The sequence below is a fragment of the Procambarus clarkii genome, chromosome 53 (assembly GCF_040958095.1).
Source record: "Procambarus clarkii isolate CNS0578487 chromosome 53, FALCON_Pclarkii_2.0, whole genome shotgun sequence".
Lineage (NCBI taxonomy): Eukaryota > Metazoa > Arthropoda > Malacostraca > Decapoda > Cambaridae > Procambarus > Procambarus clarkii.
The window spans coordinates 30135188-30162813 of NC_091202.1; the positions used below are offsets into that span (position 1 = coordinate 30135188).

The window sequence follows — 27626 nt, forward strand, 5'->3', positions numbered from 1 at the left end:
ATTCTTAATTTATCATAGTTGCACCATGTTCTCCTCACCTCACCGTATTTATATCATGTTCTGCCCCGACTCATCTTCTATCTGGCACTTATCTCTAACGTTATATCCCTGCAGCACTCTCACATTTTCACTTCCCATTATACTTCTCTCGTGTTATCTTTACCTGATACTCTCACCGATATACAACTCCCTCAACACACACCTCTCCCATGTTTTCATCAGATATCATTGTGTGGAATCAGTTAGGACGTGCAATAATCATCTCGGGGTGGGATTTATCATGCTTTGAGTGCATTAAACTGCGTTCAGTAGGCATCATCGTGCGTTCAGAGGGTTGTATCATCCTGCGTTTAGTTCACAACGCACGTAAAACGTTCTCCATCTGGGCCAGAATTCATTTGTTCTGCTGTTAGAAGGAATTTTCCCTCTCTTATTCAGCATATTAAGTATTGGTAAATGTAATATTTCCCCCACTTAGTTTACTATTGTAGAGCTCATGGCACGGTCTCATCTACAAGACATTCCCTATGTTATATGTCTTGGCTCTTCTGATATTCATATAGTGCCTAATAGTGGCAATGTTAAATAAATTGTCAATCACACTATCGTGGAAATATGCATCTCATTCACATGGGTCCTGGCACACTCGAATTCTCGACCCCAACTAGCGTGAGGCAAGAAGCATTACCACTAGACCACGCAGCCTGCGGCAATAGTGAAGATTTCAGTGGCAGCAAACCACTGCCCATCTGAAATTTTATACTTATTTATTTATTTAGCATGGGCGTGGGGGCGAGAGTTAGAGTCTGTCAGGGGGCCCAAGTGAATTATATACATATACATATATATAGTCTATAACTACTCGATTTATAGCTTTACTTACACCCTCACCCCCCCCCCCTCCTCCGACTTATTCATATTCAGGATCTATTATTCGAACGGATAAAGAAATGTGCCGATGTTAAAATGCAATTATTGACTCTTTTCCTCAAACCCCCCAACAACCCCTCCTATCACCCTGACTACCACCCTGAGTAATACCCTGACTTCCACCCTGACTCTTATACTGCAACCCGTTCTCGCAAATTTAATAAGTCAATATTGACTTATTAAATATGTGCATAGGTGACATACTTAACATAATAGATACCCTTAAAAAGATTCATAGAAAACACCGACCTTACCTAACCTACTTAGTATGTTAAGATAAGCATCTTATTGCTTCGTAATTACAATTATTACCTAACCTATAATAGGTATAGGTTAAGTAATAATTGTAATTACGAAGCAATAAGTTGCTTATCTTAAGATACTAACAAGGTTAGGTAAGGTCGGTGTTTTCTATGAATCTTTTTAAGGGTATCTATTATGTTTAGTATATCACCTATGCACGTAGTTAATAAGTCAATATTGACTTTACGAATTTGCGAGAACGGGTTGTATACTGACTCCCACCCTGACTCCCTCCCTGATTCTCACCCTGACTCCAACCCCCCTCTCTCTCTCTCTCTCTTTCTCTCTCTCTCTCTCTCACTCTCTCTCTCTCTCTCTCTCTCTCTCTCTCTCTCCCATCTGATCTTCAAATGGTGTGTATTTGTAGCCTATGTTGTCCCTCCCAGCCCGTGACAAGTCCCTCACCTATCCATCAACTCTCCGCATCTCTGCGGTGATAGATAACCAGAAGCATTGACACGGCCAACTCTTCTTTTTCAGGCGTCACCATTCTGCTCTCGCTAACTGTTTTCCTAAACATTGTGACCGAAAATATACCGGAGACTTCCGATGCTGTTCCTCTCATATGTATGTAAAGAGCAACGTAGACAGTAGCTTGTTCCACACCTCTCTCGTCGTCTATTACACAAAACGGATCAGGAAACATCAACTGATCATTTTACCATATTGCACACACTCACTCACTGTCATTTATTCAATGATGTCTTTTTTATTTTTGTGTGTGTGTGTTCTACCACTCCGTTGAGTCGTCATGTTACGTCACTAATGCGTTCTTACGTCATAGATACGTCAAGAGTCTCTTCAACCAATCACCTCTCTCAGACGACTTAGCGGTTCCCCACACGTCATCATAACCTTCTACACCTGTTGGTCCACCTTAACATGAGTCGCAATGATTATTTCTCTTCATGAGTAGACCAGCAACCCACACCAATGACTGTAGATAACTGTCAGTATGCTTTGTGGTTTCCATTAATCCACATTCACCTGTCAGGTTCTATAATATGATGAGACGCGAACTGAGCTGTCTTATATTTGTTACAATACCTTTATTTAACATATAAATGTCTTTTAATACTTTAACTTGTAAGTATTGCTATCCATACTGCAAATGGCCACAAGACAAAACAGTCAGGACTTCACCCAACATCAATGTTTAGTGTGAAAATATAATAATTTGACATTACTCCAGGACTTTAGGAGTGTGTGATACTTGGAGAATATATGAAACTGGCAATGCACTCGTCTATTATTTAATATGTTTCATGTCATATTTTTGTTCCTTGTTACTTCCTGTCCCCCCACGGTAAAATTCTCTGGAATGTGCAATAATGATATATATATATATATATATATATATATATATATATATATATATATATATATATATATATATATATATATATATATATATATATATATATATATGTATGTATTTATATATATATTTATATAATAGCACCACCATATCTGTCTAACTGTTCCTGGTTTTGACTCAATTTAACCCAAGCATTTCTGTGTTCTCATAAGTTGATCGAGAACTCACGCTACTCTCCACCGGTTCTGCAATTCGACGTTCTTCTCAACCACATTAATATATTTTCCATGACTATTTATTTTATTTTATATATTTTTTTTTAAATTAAACCAAACCCCTCCCAATTTTCGAAGTACATGTATGGTGTATCTTTTTTTCCTTTTCTTTCAGAAATCACAATCCTGCTTTCTCTGACGGTTTTCATGACTGTTGTTGCGGAAAAATTGCCTCAAGTTTCTGATGCGATACCATTGTTAGGTAGAGTATTCAATCTCCCATCAGAGTCATCAATTCTATTTACTCTCCATCTGTGACGGGGTGACTGACTTTGGGCTTTAAGATAAACAATGGATTATCCTGTATACCAACCTTCTAGCGTCCAATCCACTCCTTCCTGCCCTTACGTTCACGATGTAAAGGATCACATCTTTCCTGTATCCTGTCATTTAACCCCGCGCACAATCAGCCACTCATGTCTACTTAGCAAGCTGTACTCTAACGCAAACTATTGGCTTGATTTATTTTTTGGTTAAATCAAAGAATTAATGGTGAGCTCTGACCCACAGGTGGAAGGGTCTAGTGAACTAATTGTGGTTAGATATGTCCCCCTTATTTCAGACCCATTGGCCAGTCTGTTTGGTCCTCCTCCCAAATTAATGGTTAATTACCAAACACCTTTTGTACTTGCGCTGGTAGTACTTACTAACACAACCCCTACCTCCTTCCCTTCCTGTACCAATCTACACATAGCCCGTGCGTTTGCCACCCCTGTCACAGGTAGGGGGGTGTCAGAGACATATATAAATATATATATAAATAAATATATATTTATTAAAACCCGATTTGGTATTATAATGGTTAATGCTGGAATGGCGTATAAGGCATGAACGTTTTCTGTGTTTGTTAAGGACTTAATGCCATCTCCTTATCCCCCTCCCCCCCTTCTCACTCTCCTCTCACTCTCTCTTAAGTGGCTTCCCAACAAACCTCATTTTTTTTGTTAAGTAAGGTAACGAGATCATGTCTTGGTGACGGGGATACGAGGCACAACTTGTTTCAATAAAGCTCCTGGTCTTCTCGTCGCGGGGTTGGGGGGGGGGGTGAAGGACCTTTATTGAAGCCTCCAAGATATGAGCACACAGGCAGTGGCACTCGTCCTCATTGTCAGAACAGCTGGCTGTCTGGTTGTTATGGCGACTGATGCCAATTGTTTCCTCATTCTTACGGTGTTGTGGCTAAATCAGACTGGAAAAAAATATGAGAAACTGGATTTTGCTGCGTAAAAGTGAGAGCTGGACTCACTCCACCGTAGCACTGGGCTGATTGTAACCCATGTACGTCGTCTTTATTGAGAGAATCTGTTACAATCTTGGCCATTACTTGGTGGGACTCTCAGACTCGCTCTTTTCTAACCAAGTTCCTGAAGAAACCGTCAAGGAAGGTGTTTGGGAATGATGTCGTCTCCCGCCAAGATCGTTAATGTCGGAAATAATCATTATTGAACTTTACTGCTCGGCCTTAAAGGACTTGGAGGATAATTCTGTGATGCCCCAACACCTTCTGATTCATCTCAACACCAACCTACGAGCAAAGATTTTACACAGAAGGAGGTGTTGAAGTTATCCTAAACTTACGATGTGGAACTTTTGACCTATTGTTCCCTTTCCGTTTAGAATAAAGTTCCAGCTTGTGCTTAGTATAGCAACCACACCTGCAGTGAAGATCTTTAGTTATTGATATATATATATATATATATATATATATATATATATATATATATATATATATATATATATATATATATATATATATATATATATATATATATATATATATATATATATATATATATATATAGTACGCCTGTAGGACTTTCTATACTTTCAGGCAATTAATCTCCCCCAAAAAATCCTTATTCCATTTCCGCCAATATTTGATAAGGTAAAATCGTCTCCTGTATTTCAGTTGAGTTATGCGTTCTCTATCTGCATTTTCCTTTGCGAGTATTATATTATGATTTTGTTAATTTTCCTCTCTCTTTGACCGTCTCTCTTTTTTTATTTTTTAAAATCTCTTTGGGTCTGCCTGTATCCTATTCAATCAAATATTTTCTTCTTTGTCTTTCTCTATATTTCTCACTTGACTTAACTCACCTTGTCTGTCTCTCCTCGTGTCACTCACTCGACCTGCTTCAGCATGTCTCTCACTCCTCATGTTTCTTACATAGCCTGGTGAAGCCCTCTCTCATCTGGGTCCTAACATTGCTTGTCTTATTCTACCCATCACTTCAACTCTTTTTTCTATTTAAATCTAGATCTCTTTACCTTCTCTATCTCTCTCTCTCTCTCCCTCGCTCTCTGTATATATATATATATATATATATATATATATATATATATATATATATATATATATATATAATTTGGACCAAGTATTTTAGACTGCTGCTCTTCAACCAAAACTTCTTCTCCTTGTTCCTAACCACATTGTCCTCTCCGCACTCCCTGCCAAATCCCATTTACTGTCGAAGGAAATGACTAACAGTGACTCGTTGCCTCTGAATGATATAATTCATCCCAAGATGATGCTTAAAGCCACTTGAATGGCAGCATTACTAAAGCCTCGCTGTTCTGAGCTGGTCTTCCTCCCGAATAAATATAATATTTATGCTACTAATCAATTATATCTTATTTTCTAATATATTTATTATTTTGCATTATGTTTAAAGGTTTAATTATTTAATACTGCTTAATAATGACAGAATACTAAAAATTTATAATTTATTACTAAAATGCATATATATATATATATATATATATATATATATATATATATATATATATATATATATATATATATATATATATATATATATATATATATATATATATATATATATATATATATATATGACTTTAGATTGCAAGAATAATCACGGTGAAAAATGTAATATACCTTGAGCACTTACGTTCATATCGGGTCTTGGCTACAAATATACAAGGCTTGGCCCCTCGAATGCCAACAGAGGCATCAGAGATCCAAATCACATTCTAAACATAAAGATAAAAATTAACACATTCGCTTGGGCGTTTAGATTCAAAAGCTTATTGCCATTTGAATGTAGAGACAAATACAAGAGATATTTATACACAATATAGAAGTTTGTGACGAAGCTTTTTGTTTTCTCTTGGAGGGGGGGAGGGGGAATAAACACTATATAAACTCACGAGGTAACCATTACGTCTGTTGTCGGTGATTTATGAATATTAATTGTAATAATCTTATGTCGTAATAATCTTAATTATTAAACCATTAATGAGCTCCGAAGGACAAGGAGGCTGTTTATAACAATAATAACAGTTGATTGGAAAGTTTCATGACTGTAAACTATTTAATAAATGTAACCAAAGCCGTCAAAGATTGAGGAAGGATGTACACGTTCGTAAGTACTTGCGTAACTGCTTCGTTATTTATCAAGTGAATATGAGTATAATGTTACTGACCAGTCATTGCTAATGTAAACTTAACCGGCTTAAGCCCGTGGTACATAAGCTTGGATGGAGAAAGAATCAAAGCTAAACTGGAACCCTTCTGCCAGTCAACAATGGAAACCTAGTCAACCACTAGGAATTTTTTTCTAAATCAACTTAAACAAAATAAAAATGTTATTTAGAAAGTCAAAATTGCAATGGATGATGAGAATTAACTAAAGAAAATTAATTTACAATGCTTCCACATATTTTTACATAATTATTAGATATTAAAGAGATCTTTGAAATGAAAATGGATCCAATATAGCCCTGGGCTTATGTATATTTTGTTATCGTCATACTTAATTAAGATCGATACAATTATGTTCTTTAGGGGCCAGATCTGATTGGGGAAAGTATATTTTTGTTCACCCAGTCAACTGCAGGCCACTTAAATGATGAAACAATGCAATATATTCCAATCTTGTTAAGACACTTTACATATTCTGCTTTAAGCGTTTCTCCAATGATTTGCCTGATAATATTCACATTATCACAAACTCTAAAAAAGATTTGGTAAAAACAAAGTGCGGATTCATTAACTTTGATTTGTTTAAAATGTGAGTTTGACGCTCTGGCAAACGTTTCTGAATAAGTCTAAATACGTTTTTAGTTAAACGTTCCAGGCGCATATGTGATCTTCTATAGATAACTCGTAGCGGGGTTAATCGCGTTTTTCCATTCTAATCTTCTAGCTCAAGCCACAGTTGTGGTTCTCTAAAAGTGCTCAAAACGTTAAAATTTCTCCTTGCGATTATTCTTGCATTTGCACACACACACACACACACACACACACACACACACACACACACACACACACACACACACACACACACACACACACACACACACACACACACATACACACACACACACACACACACACACACACACACACACACACACACACACACACACACACACACACACACACACACACACACACACACACATGTATATATATATATATATATATATATATATATATATATATATATATATATATATATATATATATATATATATATATATATATATATATATATACATATGTCGATAATTAAGGGAAAGCTTTTATTTGTTGTTTTCATATTATAAAAAATACCTGAATAAAATAATTCTTTGCTCTCTATTTATATTATTTCATTTTTTTTCAATATTACACCTTTTTTGCCATTATTATTATTGATATTATAATTATTATAATTTTATTATTATTAATAATAGTTTCTTTTGCTAATAAATCTCATGTCTCCTATAGCAGTGACCCTCTTTTTTCTTAATTATTATTCAAGATAAAAGTGCTAAATAAGTTGAGACAACTGATAGTCATTTCCTATTAATACTAAACTGTAAATCTGTATAAATTATAGATATAACGCAATGTTTTAGAATTTCGATGAAAACCAATAGCTATTTCATGACTGAGAAGAATATTGCAAAAATGTCATATAATTTTTGTTTTCTTTGAGAACAAATATTAATACATATTCTCACTAGATATAGAACTTAAATTATACAGTCAATACCGTGTTTTATGCTCAATTCTCCAAGTATCATTAAATGTGGTCTAAATGACAATCTTCTTAACCGTACTAAGACGTTTTATAAACCAGCAGATAAAGCCAATAGCCGAGTAAAGCATGCTCCCATCTTTACCAGCTTAACGTATGGTCATACACACTGCATGTTCGATATCCCGTTGTTTAGTGCATGTTTTCCGGTTGATTAATGCAAGAGAAAATTTGCTGTTGGACTGGCATGTAACTTGTCGTTCATTTAGTCGTGTTCTGGTGTTCTTCATATGAGAGTCCCTCGATCTTTTCTTTGAGCTTCAATAGTAGCAAGATATCAAGGTTCAGAATAGTTTAAATAGGCGACTAACTTCGTTGAAGGCCATGGTAAGCTCAAGGAATCATCCTGGGTATTCTAGCTTTTTTGTTAATATATAACTTTCTTGTCTTTCCTCATTGTAGCAATAAGAGAGTGATTTATCTCGCCGTTTCAGAGTTGTAGCGTGCGAGTTGATATGTTATAACCAGGATGACCAGAATGTTATCATTATCTATACCTTTATGAATCTTCCACTACATGTAATCCCTGGTCAGTGTGGGTAAAGGAAACGTACTTCATAAAAACCTGGGGCCACATTCAGGAAGCAGTTATGCAAGCACTTACGAACCTATACATCTTTTCTCGATTTTTTGCGGCTTTGCTTATAATTATTAAACAATTAATGAGCTTCGAAGCACCAGGAGGCTGTTTATAACAATAACAACAGTTGATTGGGAAGTTTCATGCTTGTAAACTATTTAATAAATGTAACCAAAACCGTCAAAGATTATGGAATGATGTACACGTTCGTAAGTACTTGCGTAATTGCTTCGTGAATCTGGCCCCTATATTCTTCCAGGTCTTTTTTTCTAACGATCTTGGTACGACGTACACAGTACGACACTGCTCTGAGGCGCTGGTATAATAGATTTACTATCGAAGGAGGAAGGCTCTTGGTGAGCCTCAGATGACATAGTCTGAGATCGAGGGGTCACAGGATGCCTTCCTACTTATTACACATAACTTTTTTTAAATGTTCTCAGCCATTGTAAATTCTCACGTGAACGTGGTTATCTTAAGGTATTAATCTTGTCTATATGACTGAAGGGCCATAATCTCTTTACATTCTTGTAAAGAGATTATTCTTGGCTTCCTAATCTCTTTACATTCTTGGCACTATTGTATGTTAATATTTTTACTTTTTTAGCAAGTGGATAATAATAATATTAAAATATAATACTTAATAGTTTGCATCAGTATGCATCCAAGTGGCCCACACACAGACGCGCAGACACATGGAGTCATAATATTACCTCCACAATTAAAAAAAATCGTCGTTTGTATATATTAGATTCATCATTTGGTGACTTAAAAGCTTATTCTTTAAAAGTTGCTTGGTTTTGTTAGATAATTCCATGCTTGTTAATACTTTTCATATATATATATATATAAATATATATATATATATATATATATATATATATATATATATATATATATATATATATATATATATATATATATATATATATATATATATACATATATATATATATATATATATATATATATATATATATAGATTGTGAAGTAAAAAAAACTGCTTTTTTGCAACATTGGATGCAGAAACGAATATCATTGTAGATACTTTTTAAGTGTTGCACGGTCAAAAAAACCGTTTCATGTATGGCTTTTATATGACATATATTTTGTTCATCAGGCAAATGAATTTAAGGAGTTCTCTAATACAGTGTCTGAATTATAATTGAAATCACATTATTTGCATAATCCCCTCGACTTAGTGCGGCTGATCTGTTCTCCTCTGCCACTTTATCTACGGTACATGACAGAGATACTACACTTCCAGGTATATAAAAACAGATATACCGATTATGGAACTTTGTAGCTGTAGGCAGAACAAAAATTGTATGCGAATGAAGCCGTCTTCCCCTCACAGTGAGGAAGTATTCTGGTCTAAGCTCTTATCTCGATACTGTTATCTCGATACTCTTATCTCGATACTCTTATCTCGATACTGTTATCTCGATACTCTTATCTCGATACTCTTATCTCGATACTTAACCATTACTCACCATTCCTCATTAGCCCACGTATAAAAAGCGCTATGACAATAAATTATTTGGCTTACGTAGACGCCAAGTTGAATTTAGATATCCATAGCGTATATTAAACATATTTCGTCCATTTATATTATCGCCGGCCACTAAGCTAGCTTCAAAGATAATTTAGAAGCATATTTGAAAGTTACCCTTTTTGAAGGATATCAGGACAAGCAAGCCTTTTCGTATAACGTATAGTTATCATATATGGTGCTAAAAAAAAATATTTATGAACCATTATATACCTAATAAGCTATTAGTTATGGTTATACTGAACGCAAAATAGTGTTTTAAAGGATCCATTCCTTCACTGAGGTGTAATGAAGTGTGTGAGATAATCGCAGAGTTAATGCTCTCCGTCGATCAGATGATTGACTTGTAATTTGGGTCAGCATTCAATTGGGCTTAGAGCAGGCTTGAGCAGCTGCACGAGGTGGCTTCAACAGCTGCATGAGGTGGCTTCAACAGCTGCATGAGGTGGTGAGCCACGGTTTGACAGCTGTCTAGTCTTGGCAACCAATCAACTTTGCTGTGGTCAACTTTGCTGAGCTCCGCTGTATGATGAGCTGTATTTGTGTGCTGATATATGCCCTGCCTCTGTGCTATGCCGAGCTCTGCATGTGTGATGTGCTGAGCTCTTCCTGTGCGCTGAGCCAGACCTGGAGGTAGTGCTTATCTCTTCCCATATGTGCTGTCTTGAGCTCTGCCTGTGTACTGTGCTGAGTGCTGCCTATGTGTTGTGCCGGACACTATCTGTGTGCGTTGCTGAGTTCTGTATGTGAGCCGCCCTGAGCTTAGCCAGTGTGTTGTGTTGAGCACCTGCTGTGTTTTGTGCCGAGCTCTTCCTGTGTGAGGTGGTAAGCTCTTCCTGTGTGAGGTGGTAAGCTCTTCTTGTGTACTGTGCTGAGCACTGTCTACGTACTGTGCTGAGCACTGTCTACGTACTGTGCTGAGCACTGTCTACTTACTGTGCTGACTTCTGCCTTGTACAATAACGAAGTCTGTGAGTGTATGGTGTGCTGACCTCTGCCTGTGTACTTTGCTGAGCTGTGCCTTTGCACGGGCTTTGCTCTACCTGTGTACTGTGCAGACCTGTACCACTGAAAAAACAACATATATTTGCCTGTGTGCTGCGCTGAGCTCTGCCTGTGCATGCGGACGAATACTCAACCTGTTTACGATGGACAGATCTCTGCCTGTGATCTGTGAGGAACTCTAGATATGATCTGTAGTGATCTGTACCTCTATAGTATACCGGTACCTCTGTAATGTAGTGAGCACTGATTGTGTACTGTGTCGAGCTCTAACCGTGTGCTATGTAGGGTTCTTCCTGAGTGCTGTGCCAAGCCGTACCTCTGTGCTATGCTCAGCTATGCTTATGTGCTCAGGTCTAGCTAATTTAGATTTCGCCTCAGCTAATTGACACATTACACACGTCCTCACTGAAGACATACAGAAGCTAGGGGCAAGCTTGTCTTCTGATCAGTCAATGAGAATATGTATCCTGAGTGAATATACATAGGTTAACGTCTTTATATATTTATTCATGTTAGTTTATTTTTTGTTTTTGGCTATTTTCTAATTAACATACAACGGTGCCTTGTACATATAAAAGATACCTCATATGTCTGGCGCCAGGGGAGACATAATGGCTGAAACATTGATAATGAATTATTAGTTCATCTTTAACTTTAAGCTCTTGCATATTTGTTCATCTTCTAATGATGATTTTTTTTTTTTTTTTGTAAAATTCAGTGGATGAAGAACAGGTTACTAAAGAAACAGTCATACGAATCTCACTGTAAAATACAAGTAGAACAATAACGAATATTATTTATACTCTCAGACTGACTCGCTCTTTCTCGCCTATTCTTCATCTGCTTAAGGATTACAATTACATACAGCACTTAAGAGTTAATAAATAGAAATTAGTTTAAATCAGACTTTTTTCATAATTCTGCCGCCTTGCATTATTGAAAATACTTGTTCATGCTCTTTATACATATCCTTTTTTGAGGGCATTGAAAGATTTTATAGTTTAAAGATTTGGTTATCCTGAATCCAGCTCCGCCTACCTAACATTAGTGAATAAATCCACTGGAACTCTGATTCGAACCTGCATCGCCCATAATGCTAGTCCCAACCTATACCACTGAACCACTCCACCCATATGACGTTGTCATAAGTGACTTGACCTCTACTACTACCAGTGGTAGAGGTCATTATGCTGGCATTATGTTGGTCGCGGGTTCGATTCCCCTAAGAGCTTCAATTGGATGTTCTCAATGACGTATGTAACTCTAGTGTGAGTTCTCTGTATAACTTACATTAGTGTTAAGGTAATATACGACTTTGGGTTAATAGCTAGTGAATCTTAATGGACTCACTAGCTATTCACTAATGGATAATGGTTACATTTTTCGGTCAAGATTTACAGAAGATCAATAGCGACCTGGGAACTGAGAGTCACAAAAGGGGATAAGCTTAAACTTTATCGAACTCATTCCATTTTTAATTCATGAATAACTCAGTAATCTATTCTGCACAAATTTCCCTTATTCAAAGTAGTAATTAATGGATGTGAACGTCGACATATATATATCCACTGCCACAAATTTGCCCTCATAGTAACTCTGCTTCATCTTGAAAAAAAAAAAAAATAATATTGTTTTTAACCAAATTACAATGTTTTCAATATTTTTTGTTTCATGAACGTTATCAAATACATAACTTTATAATGACCTGCCAGAGGAGAAAGCCACTCGTTTGACTACATTATATCCCCATAATAGGGTAATATTTTGAGAAATATGACTTTTATATGCATGCCTAATTGTTTGGAATATGGCTGGTGCTGGCGAGATGATTCTGCGTACACAGCTCACGGTATTTGATGTAACTAAGGTTACTTTATTCTCATTATGAATTCGATGTCTTGAGTGCGATCTTTACAGTATTGAACAGGCCTCTGGAGTCCTGTAGGTATATTCTTTTTTAAATATAATTCTTTGATAAGTGGACAGTGTGTGCTATAATTTATATATAGTCACTACTTGTATTAAGTAATTTGAGGTTCGTCACTTGCATCAATTAATTGGAGTCTCTTCACTTTGATAATGGAAGAAGTGGTTCGTCCCTTTTATGACGTGAAGGCACTTACATAAAGTAAGTGAAGGCTCGCTACTTACATTAAATTAAGTGGAGTTCCTCCGCTTGAATAAAACATGTAGTGGGCAAGAATCCAGTCGGTTGTGTTGGTGAGGTGGAGCGATTTTCATGCCTATCAGAGAGATTTGATCTTCTGCTCATCTGCATGGTGGTATATAGCAGAGAAAAATATATATACAAACGTTTCCCATTGCGTAGCAGAGTCGTCGATAGACATTTTTATCAAGTAACGATCAATTTACAACCTCGAAACTGATATCGATCATTTTATAACTTTACCCATTCTTGCATTCGATTTTTCATGTCTTAAAACGGTATGTTCCCAATATTTTAAAAATTCTTTCATTTAACATGTATTGCTTGAGAAACACCAAAAACCCTAATCGTAGTTTATTGGCAATTGTAGAAATATAAGAATAATAAAATAAAAATAAAGAGAGCATCGTAAATAATTTATTACATAATAATGAAAAAAAACAGTTCAAATGAATGTTTCTTCCCTCCCAGTTCTTAATTTGCATCCAGAGTAACCGACACTTCGCAAGCCACGAATAAATTAATAAATCTCGTCCCCCCCTTCCCCTTCCTCCCATTTTTTGCAGCTACCTACTTCAACTGCATCATGTTCATGGTAGCGTCGTCTGTGGTGCTGACTGTTGTGGTGCTCAACTACCACCATCGCACGCCTACCACCCATGCCATGCCGAACTGGGTAAGTGGAGCTCTAGGACAAGCCACCCAAGATACCTCCCCATACGAAGCTCTCAAGATGCCGAGATGGGTAAGCCATGACCAAATCACCAAGCTTCGAAAAAAATGCCTTTTCGTACCCAACTATTTGTCTCTCTCTTGTTTAAAGCACACATACTCTCTACCCCCCCCCCCATCCCCACCCCCACCCCTACCCCCTTTCTAATAGCAGTGGAATCTCTTCTTATTTGAATGGGATGGTGTATATATATATATATTTTTAATTAAACACTTTATCACATTACAATTGACCTACTTCCCGCATCCGTCCGCACAATCATCTTGTCCCCTGTTGTGAGATCCCCCCCCCCTGTATTACTGTTGTCACTATCATGCTGTCACTATCATGCTGTCACTAATGCAGCAACAACTGCTTTACGTGGGGATAATGTAGTGCATCCAGTGACATCCAGCGAACGAGAGAAATTAAATAAAATGAAGATTGAAAGGGATAGAGGAAAAGCAAAGTTAAGAAGCGAAAATAAAGAGCGAGAGAAGGAGAGAGAGAGAGAGAGAGAGAGAGAGAGAGAGAGAGAGAGAGAGAGAGAGAGAGAGAGAGAGAGAGAGAGAGAGAGAGAGAGAGAGAGAGAGAGAGAGAGAGAGAGAGAGATAGAGAGAGAGAGAGAGAGAGAGAGAGAGAGAGAGAGAGAGAGAGAGAGAGAGAGAGAGAGAGAGAGAGAGAGAGAGAGAGAGAGAGAGAGAGAGAGAGAGATTGAGATAGAGAACAGACCGAACGACAGAGAATGAAAAATGGCAAGATTGATGGCATAAACTCCAATAGTGCGAAGGAAAACATGCAGAGGAATGTAATAGAGGAAAGCAAAACTGTTATTTCTTTTTAGAGCTTGCTTCCTCGTTGTTAGTAAAGCATGTTTTATTTGTTGTACAAATGAGATGTTGTCAGGTGCAGCGTTGGTTATCAGTGGTTGCAATGATAATGGCACCAATAGTGTGCTCACTACAACTGATAATAATACTCTAATTAGTGATAATAATATTAATAGTACTAATTCTTCAATTTCTATCTCTAATGCTGATACTTCAACTATAACCACTTCCGCTACATCTACTGTTACTACTACTACTACTAATAATAATAATGTTATTTTTATCATTACTGCTCCTACTATACCACTACACCTTCTAATACTAAAACTTTAATAAAAAATTAATAAAAACCTCTACCCTCACAGAATATTAGTAAAATAAGACATACAAAATTTAAATTACTAATGAAAATATAGTTTTACATTGATAAAATAAATAATTCAGATAAAAATGCTGATGATTTATAAATTGGCTGCCACACTCTCGTGGAAACAAACATTTTATTCACTTGGGTACTAGGAGACTCGAATCAACAACCCCAATGACGAAAGAGAGAAGCTCTACCACCGCATTATGAGACCAGTACTAACAAGAAAGATTTTAGAGGCATCCAACTGCTACACAACTGAAGTTTTATACTTTATAGACGATCCTTAATTTATTATTTATAGGAATGATTACTAAGGATTAATTTACTAATTATTGTTCTGACATCAATGATAATTCAAACATTACCAAAACATCTACAGTTTAAAAGATAATGAAAATGTCAACATAACAAGGGGAGGAAAAACAATTACATTTGCCGCAAAATTTGTAAAATCAAAATTTATTTTTAATGACAAATTCCCCGACCACATAAACCGTATCCTGTACCTCTAAATACTGAGCCACAAACACTTCTTAATTTAAAGAAAGATTTTCTCAGGCACCTAATTGCTGCCCAACTAGAACTTTAATACATCCCTTGTTTCAACACTGTTTCAACTTTCCAAAATATAACAGTTTCAATTTTCCAAAATATAACACTGTTTCAACTTCCCAAAATATACCACTGTTTCAACTTTCCAAAATATACCACTGTTTCAACTTTCCAATATATAACACTGTTTAACTTTCCAAAATATAACACTGTTTAGCTTTCCAAAATAAAATATTGCTTCAACTTTCCAAAATATATCACTGTATAACTTTCCAAAATATAACTCTGTATAACTTTCCAAAATATAACACTGTTTAACTTTCCAAAATATAACACTGCTTTATATCAAGTTTCCAAAATATAATACTGTTTCAACTCTCCAAAATTTAACACTTCCAACTTTCCAAAAAATAACACGGTTTTAAAACTCCCTGATTCCAGATCATAAAAAGCTCTTTTCTGCACGATATTTCTTGAAAGTTTTTACTAATCTAACATCACATATAGACAGTGATTAATTGGCTAAATTATTAGTTTTTTTAGGAATTACAAATTCAAGTTACTGTTGATAGAACAATAGAGTTGAAATACTCAATAGTATACTCGGTAACATTTAGCGATTTGTCTAATAAAAATGCTACGATGTTTGAGGTTTTGGAAAACAATTATTTCTTGAGATCTTAAGTTCTCTTCCTGTTCGAACTAGTGTGTGTGTGTGTGTGTGTGTGTGTGTGTGTGTGTGTGTGTGTGTGTGTGTGTGTGTGTGTGTGTGTGTGTGTGTGTGTGTGTATCTATATGTGTGTGTGTGTGTGTGTGTGTGTGTATGTGTGTACGTGTGTGTGTGTGTGTGTGTGTGTGTGTGTGTGTGTGTGTGTATCTGTATGTGTGTGTGTGTGTGTGTGTGTGTATGTGTGTACGTGTGTGTGTGTGTGTGTGTGTGTGTGTGTGTGTGTGTGTGTGTGTGTGTCTGTAATTTTGTGTGTATATCAATGCATGTGGGTTTTGTGTATATGTTAACTTTGTATTTGGTATACAAGGTTAAAGTACACAGAACCTTTAGTCTTGGCAGTATCCTAAGATATTTTTAACCAAACAAAATAATAAATTTTCATTTAATAGGTACCGAATATAGATAAAATTTTCCACACCAGTAAATTAACATTGAGGTTTGATAAGAAATGAGAAACGGCTGAATTTACTATATAAATTAATTGTCTTCTGAGGGCATTATGACAATTTGTTTCAGTAAAATGCGATCGTGTAGTGAATGAGGATGAATTAGAGATATTATATTTTCTTCACTTGGGTCAATACCTTGTTCTAAATATACCTTAACCAATAACATGGTTAATGCCTTTAACTGGCAAAACGATAACTGAGTTGCAACATGAGTCGCCTCATCTCCCATGTATAATTCATATTTATGCAAAGCAGCGTATTTTCCTTCAATGAAACTCACATATAATTGTATGAATAAATATTGTGTTGACATCTGTATCAGTTGAACACGTCAAGGTAACTTCATTCTTCCCATCATCAACTCTCCCTATCTTAACATCTGTTCTATAAAACAGATGTTAATAAAAGTGTTGAGTGTTCTAGAAAATAATAAATACTTTTTCTTATTTGAACCATGCATATAATTTTTGAATAGTTTGATAATTTGAGAATTTAAGGCAGGAGAATAGGTGTGGAGATGGGGGATGGCGATCCATCTTTCCAAATTACTCTCCATGATGGAGAATTTATACTTAGATCAAGGAATCTTCGCCTGCCAAGGCTCCAGAAAATATCAAAAGACTGATTTGACTTTAAGACGTGATACAAATATATTTGGATCGTTAGGAAGCCAATATGCAAGGTTAATACAAGAATTAGGAGCAAGGAAATATGAATGAAAAGAATAAAAAAATATCTTAGCAAAAGTTAGATATATTAGAAGAATGTGCAAAAGATGTCATTAAATGAATGTAAAATGTTTTTGGGATTGAATGAGTTTGCGGTGCAATTCATTGTGTTTGTTATTAACTCTCATGATTGAAAGAGTGAAGGTGACTTTTCTGAATGTATGTATTACAAATAATAACAAATTTTTATTAAAAAAAAATATATTTATTGACTCAAATAAATAAACAAACATTTCACAACGAAGATATAGAATAATTGTAATGGTTATTTCGAATATTACTTTGAAATAGACCAAAAGAATGATGGTATGAGTTTATAAAGTTATGGGATATATGCCATCAAATATTCCCTGCTTCTCTACGCAAATACACTGAGAACTTACCATAGTTCTGATCAATGATTAGGACTACTGGTGGCTGGTTGGCCAGTAAAGCTTCGTTGCTACCGTAATAACCTTTCTGAGGTTGATAGACCTCAGTTGGCTCAGTTGATAGACATCAATTGGTCCAACAACAAAATTATTAGTACAGTATTGTCTCCTGACTATATTATTCCGGCTGAAACTGGAAGAAGTGTTCAGTGAAAGCAACTATGAATTCCGTGTCAACAATGGAAAATAAGAAATGGGGTTTAACTGTAGAAAGAAGTCTATTTAAGAACATAAGAACATTAGAACAAAGGCAACTGCAGAAGGCCTGTTGGCCCATACGAGGCAGCTACTATTTATAACCACCCAATCCCACGCATATACATGTCCAAGCCATGCTTGAAACAATCGAGGGACCCCACCTCCACAAAGTTACGCGGCAATTGGTTCCACAAATCAACAACCCTGTTACTTAACCAGTATTTACCCAAGTCTTTCCTAAATCTAAACTTATCCAATTTATACCCATTGTTTCGTGTTCTGTCTTGTGTTGATGCTTTTAATACCCTATTAATATTTGCATTTGAGTAAGAGAAATGTGCAGACGATGAGTCACAATAACGTGGCTGAAGATACGATAACCAAACCACACATCAGAAAATGGAGAAATAACGAGTTTCGATTTGTCTTGGATCATTATCAAGTCGTGTGATGGTCGTCGTCGACGAAACGTCGTCGTTTCTCGGTGTTCTGATGTGTGGTTTGCTAAGAGACACGTCTCAGGAAATATCTGAACACATTATGTGGCTACGTAAGGTAAAAATTGATTGATGAATAGTTGAACTGTAAGACCCGAGAAGTGATTGAATAAGTTGAGAAGTTAACTTAATTGAAAGGTCGTTCAGTTCACAATAAGAATTTCAATAGTAATCTTATATTCACAAACAAAACATTTAAATCTCTACAACACGAGGAGGACAAAGTTGGAATGTTTGGTTAAGAATGTTAAGAGTCGGTGAGTATTACTCACATCTCCTGAAGAACAAGAGGATACAAACTGGCCATTAACAGCGTGTAATGTAAGAGTGTAATGTTAATACAAAGTGAGAGTGAAAGAAACAACAACAAAAAGAAAGAAAGAAAGGTAAAAAAAAAGGGGAATGATAGGTGTAAATAACAAGTTAGAAGACTAGGTCAGTGGTTCATATATTACATAGTAAAAGTCCGTAAACAGAAATCTATTCTGAAAAGAAAGAGGATTGCGTAGGTACGAAACTGACAAAAACTAATAAGGATAATAATTATAATAGCTGGATGATGTTAACTGGTTACGAAGAACTATTAAGTAGAAGAGAAAACTTGAAGTTTCTGGCAGGAGTAATTTAGAAGATAAGTATATCTGTGAACATCATTTTAAGCGTATGAAAATACTAAAAAATATATTGTCATTAGGTGAAAACTATCCTACTCACTATGATATATAAGAAGAATCTATAAGATATATAGAGGATCGGCTGCGGAGATTGTGTCATGGGGAGTAAGAACAGAAGCAGGATAAAGGGAAGTAGGTTAAAGGGTAATCAACAAATAAAGATTCCGAACTTCTTATCAGTTCACTTGAAAATTCCATGTTGAGCAGACCTTCTTTGGCCGCCATTAAAATTATTTTTGGTACCAATGAAAATTGTTTCACTGGAAAAATGTAAAGTTAAACGTCCCCTCAATTAGTGCAGAAACCCCCAGTGTAGTCACTCAGCACTTTTCAGTAATCCCACCCATTTGGAAGCGATATTCAGGCCTAGAAAACCATCCAATCCTTCTGGTTTCTAAAATTTGACATGGCACCAGCGCTCCCCAAAATAATCCTGTTTGGGTGCATTTCACCTGCCAAGTCATGTATTGCATATGGGAACCAGTAGAGAGCACAGTATTTTGGAAGGCAGATAGTGCAGGTTGTGCATAAGCTGTAGTTTATAAATGCAAAAGAGACGAATGGAATATAATTGGTGTGGAATATTTAGCAAAATATCATAGGCAATAGATCAATTTCCAACCATCAATGAAAACTCATGAGTATATAATGACTTTCCGTAAATAAAGTCCTCTCCTTAAATTAATAAATAAAATTTTAAATTTATTTTAAACTTATTTATAAATTTATAAATAAATTTTATATAAATTTTATTTATAAATTTATTTTTATGATGTATTTTATTTAGTTTCCTCTCGACCAACGAAAGTTTAGTAATACACATTAAAAGTTCTTATACATTGAAATTAAGAACACAAATGATCTATAAACTGTGACTATACGAACTAAAACCACACATCTAAAGTTAAAATAATCGTGGGGTTAATAAATATTATTCAGATGTCAAGTTAAGAATATACACATAAGAAAAATAATTTTCTAAGGAAAAAGTATGCTACCAATCGTATTTTCAAGACAGGTAATGTATGCCCAGCTGTGTACACTATGTTTCTTGCTGTTCCATCTGTGTATTTTGTTTGGAAATTTCTCTCTATATAAACAGCATGAATAAATTATCTATTGCATTGGAAAATTTTCCTTAACTATAATCTCAAGAATTTCTTCATTTTATTTAATAATTACAAAATAAATGTTTATATTTTTATTATAGACTTAGAATTCGCTTTTCATGGCATCAAATTCTTACATTCTGGATATCCAATAGATTATATATATATATATATATATAAATGCATACATTTATTTCAGATGACAACAATTCTTAAAATATTTTCTTGCCAATACAGTTACGTGAACGCTGACTCGAGACATCATTAGAGAGAGCTGTCATTGCTGACACCTATTTGTTTCCCTTTGCGGCAGATACGGTTGGTGTTGCTTCAGTGGCTTCCCTGGATCCTGCGCATGAACCGACCAGGCAAGAAGATTAGTCGTAAGACCATCATGATGAACAACAAGATGCGGGAACTGGAACTGAAAGAACGCTCTTCCAAGTCGCTCCTGGCCAACGTGTTAGATATCGACGATGATATCCGCCAGATCCAAGCTATGGGCACTGGCACTCCCTCCCACAACGGGGGTTACCCTCGCCTCCTGGGCAGGTCCTACGAGGAAGGGGGACCTATCATCACCCCTCACTCATCCTTTTGCTTTAATAACACTCGGGAACTGCAGAGTATCTTGCGGGAGCTGAGGTACATCACGGGGCAGATGAGGAGCAAGGATGAGGTGAATGAGATCGTGGTAGATTGGAAGTTTGCAGCTATGGTGGTGGACCGCTTCTGCCTCATTGCCTTTACTACCTACACAGTCATCTCTACCATCGTTGTCTTCCTCTCAGCGCCACATATCATCATCTCATAGGAATAAAGGGGAGGTTAAGGAGAGAGGAATGACGTTGAGATATTAACTGTTTTATGAGTATTTCATTCCAAGCAGCGAAAAACTAATTTTGATTTGAAATCAAAGACATTAGGTAAATCAGATTTAATAATATCTTGAATAAAGATGTCTTGTATGAAAAATCACAATAATAAAATTACTAAATATTTTAACATTAATATTTGGGACATTATGTAGATCTACAGTTTGTGTTTACATATGCAAACAAAATCTTGTGTGTAAATTTATTAATTAACATACTGCGTTTCAATGTCAATTACGTTTTAGCGGTCATTCTTAGTATAAACACGTAATATATCTCATCATATCAAGAGCTTGGCTAGGGTAATATAGAACAGAAGCGAGGGTAGACAAATCCATAGATTATATCGTTAAGAGAAATAGGAAAATACTGTATTTTTCCACGAATGCGATTGTCCAAGACTTTATTTACGTGGGAATGACCACAAAAATCATTTAATCCTAAGGTTGCATGGGATCCCTTGTCAGTGTAACTAATGCTAACAATTTTGCCTTGCATTTCCATTGACCCATACGATGGGATATTTGGCGAACAATAGGAGAAAAATAAATATTTCCATTACCAGACGAAAAAGAATGTCCGCCAAAATTTAAAAGTTTTATACAACCTGTATACATAACAAGAAATGTAGTGTAAGCGTTTTTACATTATAACTTCCGTCTGTCCTAAACACTGGCGCCATCTGGTTATGGAGTCAACAGGATTATATTTTTTGGAAAGACATTTTTCAGTTACATTTATCTTTACCAATATAGACAATAACGTGCTCTTAGAAACCTTTATAGCACCTGAATGTCTATTAAATTTAAAAAAATATATATATAACAAATAACTGAGCTATTACAAGAATAAGTCCCCTGATAAATGAAAGAGTTACAGGGGCAATTTTATTTACAAAATGAGTTATAGCATTAAGAGAAATAGGAAAATACTGTCTTTTTCATTTGGGGGAAGGTGGTAGGTAAGGAAGTGATTGAACAGGTTGAACTGAAGTAAACCAGGAGGTGGAGGTAAACCCACGATTTCTTGTTACTCTACGGGATAGGATCATTCGTTCCACGTATTTATGCCATGCCAGTTTATAGGACCAATCATCCCTTGGAGCCACGGCACATTGTTATAGGATCACTCTATCTATGGAGTTATATTGTAATATTGATAGGATCTTCCGTACGACGAAATCATAGGACAACACAAAATTCCTGTATGCCACGAGGACATATCAGAGAATCAGATATAATATCCTTACTCAAAAGAACCATTAACAACCATGAGTCAATACAGATTATAGGATTCATCAACCCCACGAAGACATATCAGAGGATATGATCCTTCATAATATGAGGGGATATCAGGTATGATATCACTCGTACCCCGAACTCCCAACAGGAATATAGGATCTCTTAGTATCATAACAGTGGGATGAATTAAACGTACCCACTTCGTCATAATTTGGAGATAATCAACTGAACGCAGAACGTATTTTCATCAACTATCAAAATACTCGATCCTACGAGGTCACAACCATAAAACCGGATCACTAGAGAGATAGGATTTATTCATAACCCTGGAGGTCATGACACAGGAGTGTGTCGTTCGTATTCACTAGGCCACAATATTGGACTGAATTGTTCGTGTCAGACGACCATATCTGAGCTTATGAATGTTCTAATCTGCTGTATCAGAGGTAAATAACATGATCTATCCCAAGAGATACAACACAACAACATGTGTGGTCATAAACAGGGCATGATAACAGATAATAACATTGCATACTAAGATTCAATAGAGTTTGAACAGGAATATAATTCTTTTTCTAGTAGACACTTCTAGAATATAATTGGCCCAATGGCTCCCACCGTTCGGGAATTCGAACACCAGAACACGATTTGCACAAGTCTTCGAACACCTACCCACAAATAAATAAATATGTGCACCTTGCGCCAGGCTTTATGAGAACACCCCCAAACACCCGCAGAAAAGCTCCAATAATACCTACAGAAGAACACCAACAATATCTGCACATGTACCCCCTCGCCAGCATACTAACACGGCCAACACCTGCAAAAGAACACCATAACGGCTGCAAAAGAACACCCACATCTGCACAAGAACACCAACAGCTGCACAACACCCCTAACACCTACACAAGAAAGTTCACGCCAGCCCAGGAACACTAACTTCAGAAAAAGAACACAACACCAACACAACACCACCAGAACACCACTAACACCAACACAACACCACTAACACAACACAACACCATTAACACACTGTTGTGTCTTTTCAAAGCTCTAAAATTACAGAGCTCTGTGCTTGCAAGAATTTATGGTTAAATGACTCCGTTTTTCAATATGATGCCAGCTTATTCAAAAAAAGGCAAAGCTTACGTTTGTTCAGGGGCGCGTTCTTGTAAGGTCTGAAACTTGCAAGAGCTTTTTCCGAACAGGCTACGTGCAAACAGAGCTCCTGTCTGTGCAAGCCTCCAGGATTGCAAAGGAACGAGTTTGCAAATTAATAAAGAGGTATTTGTGATAATTACCAGTTATTCCAAATTGTTATTCATCTAAATTGCTATACCCATTCGCCTTGTTTGAAAGACAAAATTAAGAGTAAATTTCAGTAAAGTGAACGAGACTAAAAAATCCTAAAATCTCCAAAATCCGGATATTGACACTGTGCTTAACCAAACAATTATGAAATTTATCATTTATTTCTTCTGGTGGTTCAAATGGTAATGGAAAGATTAATACTTCTTAGAATTTACAATAACAAATATTATAACGAGGCACCAGGGGGCCTCGTAGCCTGGTGGATAGCGCGCAGGACTCGTGATTCTGTGGCGCGGGTTCGATTCCCGCACGAGGCAGAAACAAATGGGCAAAGTTTCTTTCATCCTGAATGCCCCTGTTACCTAGCAGTAAATAGGTACCTGGGTGTTAGTCAGCTGTCACGGGCTGCTTCCTGGAGGTGGAGGCCTGGTCGAGGACCGGGCCACGGGGACACTAAGAAAAGCTCCGAAATCATCTCAAGATAACCTCAAGATAGCTTTAATTAAGTTCTGTGTAAATAACAACTATGAACTCGTTTGTGACAGAAGACTGAAATCTCTTTAAATTCAGTTATCAGAATACTTCCCGTGGGTGTGCCTCTTCATCCTAGTTCAGATCACAAGAAAATAATGATTGATTTGCTTAATATAGGAAGAGTAACGCTTGTAGTAAGGTTTCGTTATCATTGCTAAATGACAAGACGGCTGAGGATGATAAGAGCTTCGAGAGAAAATGTACTGCTCCTGTTAATATCCCCTGTTGCTCATAAGATAAAAATGAAGAGAGAGAGAGAGCGAGAGAGAGAGTATTGGCGGTTAATGAATTTTTCCGTAGAGCATAATGTTCAGTATCCTGTACAAATTTACACTGTACATAGTCGAGTTGTGTTGACTCGTGTAGGATCCATCCCTTCCCTTCTCCCTGTTCAGTTGGCTTCTATGTATTCCCAGCTGTAGAAACAAGATGCTAGATCCTCGTAGCCAGTTGGGTCTGTTAATCCGTATTTTTACTTCTGGTAAGTTAAGAGAAACAAGATGCTTAGGTAGTCAATGTGTCATTTGACAATCACGGGAGTACAGAGTTATTCCTCACACACCTGTTGATATTCCGAGGGGGTTTTACAAGTCATGTTGCTATCCCGCCGGTCTTACAAGTCGTCTTGCTATCCCCCAGGGTCTTACAGGTTATGTTAGTACCCAGAGGGTCCTTTAAATCATGTTGCTATCCCGCCGGTCTTACAAGTCGTCTTGCTATCCCCCAGGGTCTTACAGGTTATGTTAGTACCCAGAGGGTCCTTTAAATCATATTGCTATCCCGAAGGTCTTACAAGTTATCCATGTTGCTATACCCAAGGGGCTTACAAGTATGTCTAAAGAGGAAATTTTTCTATATAAATGAGGTCAATATTTTGCAAGATGTAGTGTAAATGAGTAACTATTGTCTCTCCCCCCAAAAAATGCGAGCTTGTGAATTTCAGTAAATAATTTAAAAAAGTCCTTCCGAAATCCTTTAAGTGTCAGAAGGCAATGCGCCTTCTGAACAAAAATAAAGCTTCATGCAATGAAGCATGAAGAGGTTCATAAAGATGTATGAAAACTCCTTATTCTCAGATAAGAAGCCTATGTCCTAAGTCATTAAGCCACTGTCTTCAACTAAGAAATTAGTCTTATCGAATCCATTTTGCTCTAAATGATCTTTATACTTTGATGGTTAGATTTTAGCCCACATTGCAAGATTCTGATACCTATTAACTACGTTTACTCCCTAGACGACCAATCGTTAGTTCAGAAGATTATTTGACATCAATATTTCATTTTCATAGACTTCTTCACCATGTTATATTGTACCTTTCCTGCGTTATCAGTCTGTCTTAGGAGAGTGCTACTTTCTGATGATCAATGGATATTCCAGTTTCATTGATGCACGAGGAAATTCCTAGAATATTTGCCACTAGGCGGGAACTATATATAACAAAATGAAACAACGATGGAGGTGAAGGTAGAATGGGAGGAACGTGAAGTGAAGTATTAGAGTACACAGATGACCAAATGATCGTCCCACCAGTTATCCTAGTTATCTTGTGCTATATTACGAGTATCATGCGAGTGTTCCTCGGGAGTGGTGGTATAACATATTTAAAGGTGCTGTAATATTCCTCTGGAGATATATTATATCATGCATAGATACCATCCCTATAGTCTTAATTCCAGACTCGGTGTTGTTTAATAAGTCCAGTCAGCTCCCGTTCAAGTGCAGTATACGAGGTCTGAAACTTAACTTTTTGTTTAAATAGACAATTTTCGTGTTGGTGAATTCGTTTTGTTTTGTTCTCTCTCTATTTCTTTTAGACCTGCCAAGTATTTGGGTCTCATTTTGACGTACGAATGCAAGCGTTTCCAACACTGGCGAGAGCTGACTGAGTGACCTGCTGGTTTGCATACCACAGAAGGTCCATGCAAACACCATCCCCTCGAAAACCTGTTCTAATTTACTGTATAAGCGATTATTATCATACACGTATTAGAAGTATTTATCATATTATTAATTCTCAAGTGTAGTTTGGACAATTTTGTTATCCAGTTCACAGTGAGAGAAAAAAGTATAAAAAAAAGAAAAAATGGAAAAAATATTTATACAAATTCATATACGAAGGTTTATTTTCTACCTTTTCCACTGATGCCGTTGCTCATTTCATGCTTAGAGTTACTAAGGGTGAGACACATGTTTAAGTATATAAACCCACATATAGACTCATATCCACATCTCATTCTCCAGACACCCGTTCCTCTCATCCTCCTCACTACATTTCTATAGGCTTGTGTGTGTTGATAACTAGTATGATGCTTTGCTCCACAGTGCACAAATTAGTAATTAGAAAGATGAATGTGTTACTTGAATTATTAATATAAACATTTAATTACTGCTCCGTGCTTCCAACACAAGATGAAGAGGGCCCTGTATGACAGCTATGTACAGAAGAGATGATTCTCCGAGCGTGATCGCTCAGTTAGATACTAATTATATAATTGCGTGTTAACACTCGCTAAATTTTAACATTAAGGATCGACTATTGACAGCCTTCTGCTCACTCATCATCCATCATATTTTGTCTCTAATTTTAAGATATTAGTGTTTCAACGTTTTTTGTCTCCTTCATGTATTATTATTATTATTTTTAAGAAGAGATCAGTATGCCCTTACCACATTTGTATTATTGAGGTCACATTTGTATAACTTGAGTTTCTCAAGTTTATCCTAGATATCTTTATATATTAGCTATTTATTTTTATCATTTCTTGAACTAAGTCTTTTTCTTACATCTTTCTATTTCTTTAGCTCTCTCTCATATATATATATATATATATATATATATATATATATATATATATATATATATATATATATATATATATATATATACATATATATATATATATATATATATATATATATATATATATATATATATATATATATATATATATATATATATATATCCAACAGGCGTTCATATATATATATATATATATATATATATATATATATATATATATATATATATATATATATATATATATATATATATATATATATATCCTCCCTCTCTCTCATTCTCTGTCTCTCTCTCTCTCTCTCTCTATCTCTCTCTCTCTCTCTTGCTCTTTCTTTCTCTCTCTGTTTAAATATACAATTCTTTGTACTCATTTTATTTGTAACTCATATATCACCAGCTCTTCTCTA

At 36.0% G+C, this 27626-nt stretch overlaps 1 protein-coding gene across 1 annotated transcript in view; it reads left to right on the forward strand.

Moving 5' to 3' along the window:
* LOC123767143 (neuronal acetylcholine receptor subunit alpha-7) overlaps nt 1–27225 on the forward strand; it is a 139813-nt gene extending 112588 nt beyond the window's left edge. Inside the window, exons 9-11 of the mRNA XM_069304984.1 lie at nt 2942–3028; nt 13745–13923; nt 20772–27225. Of these exons, the coding sequence (XP_069161085.1) occupies nt 2942–3028; nt 13745–13923; nt 20772–21272 (767 nt within the window). The 3' untranslated portion in view covers nt 21273–27225. The remainder of the gene's footprint in view (nt 1–2941; nt 3029–13744; nt 13924–20771) is intronic.
* Nucleotides 27226–27626: the final 401 nt, after the last annotated feature.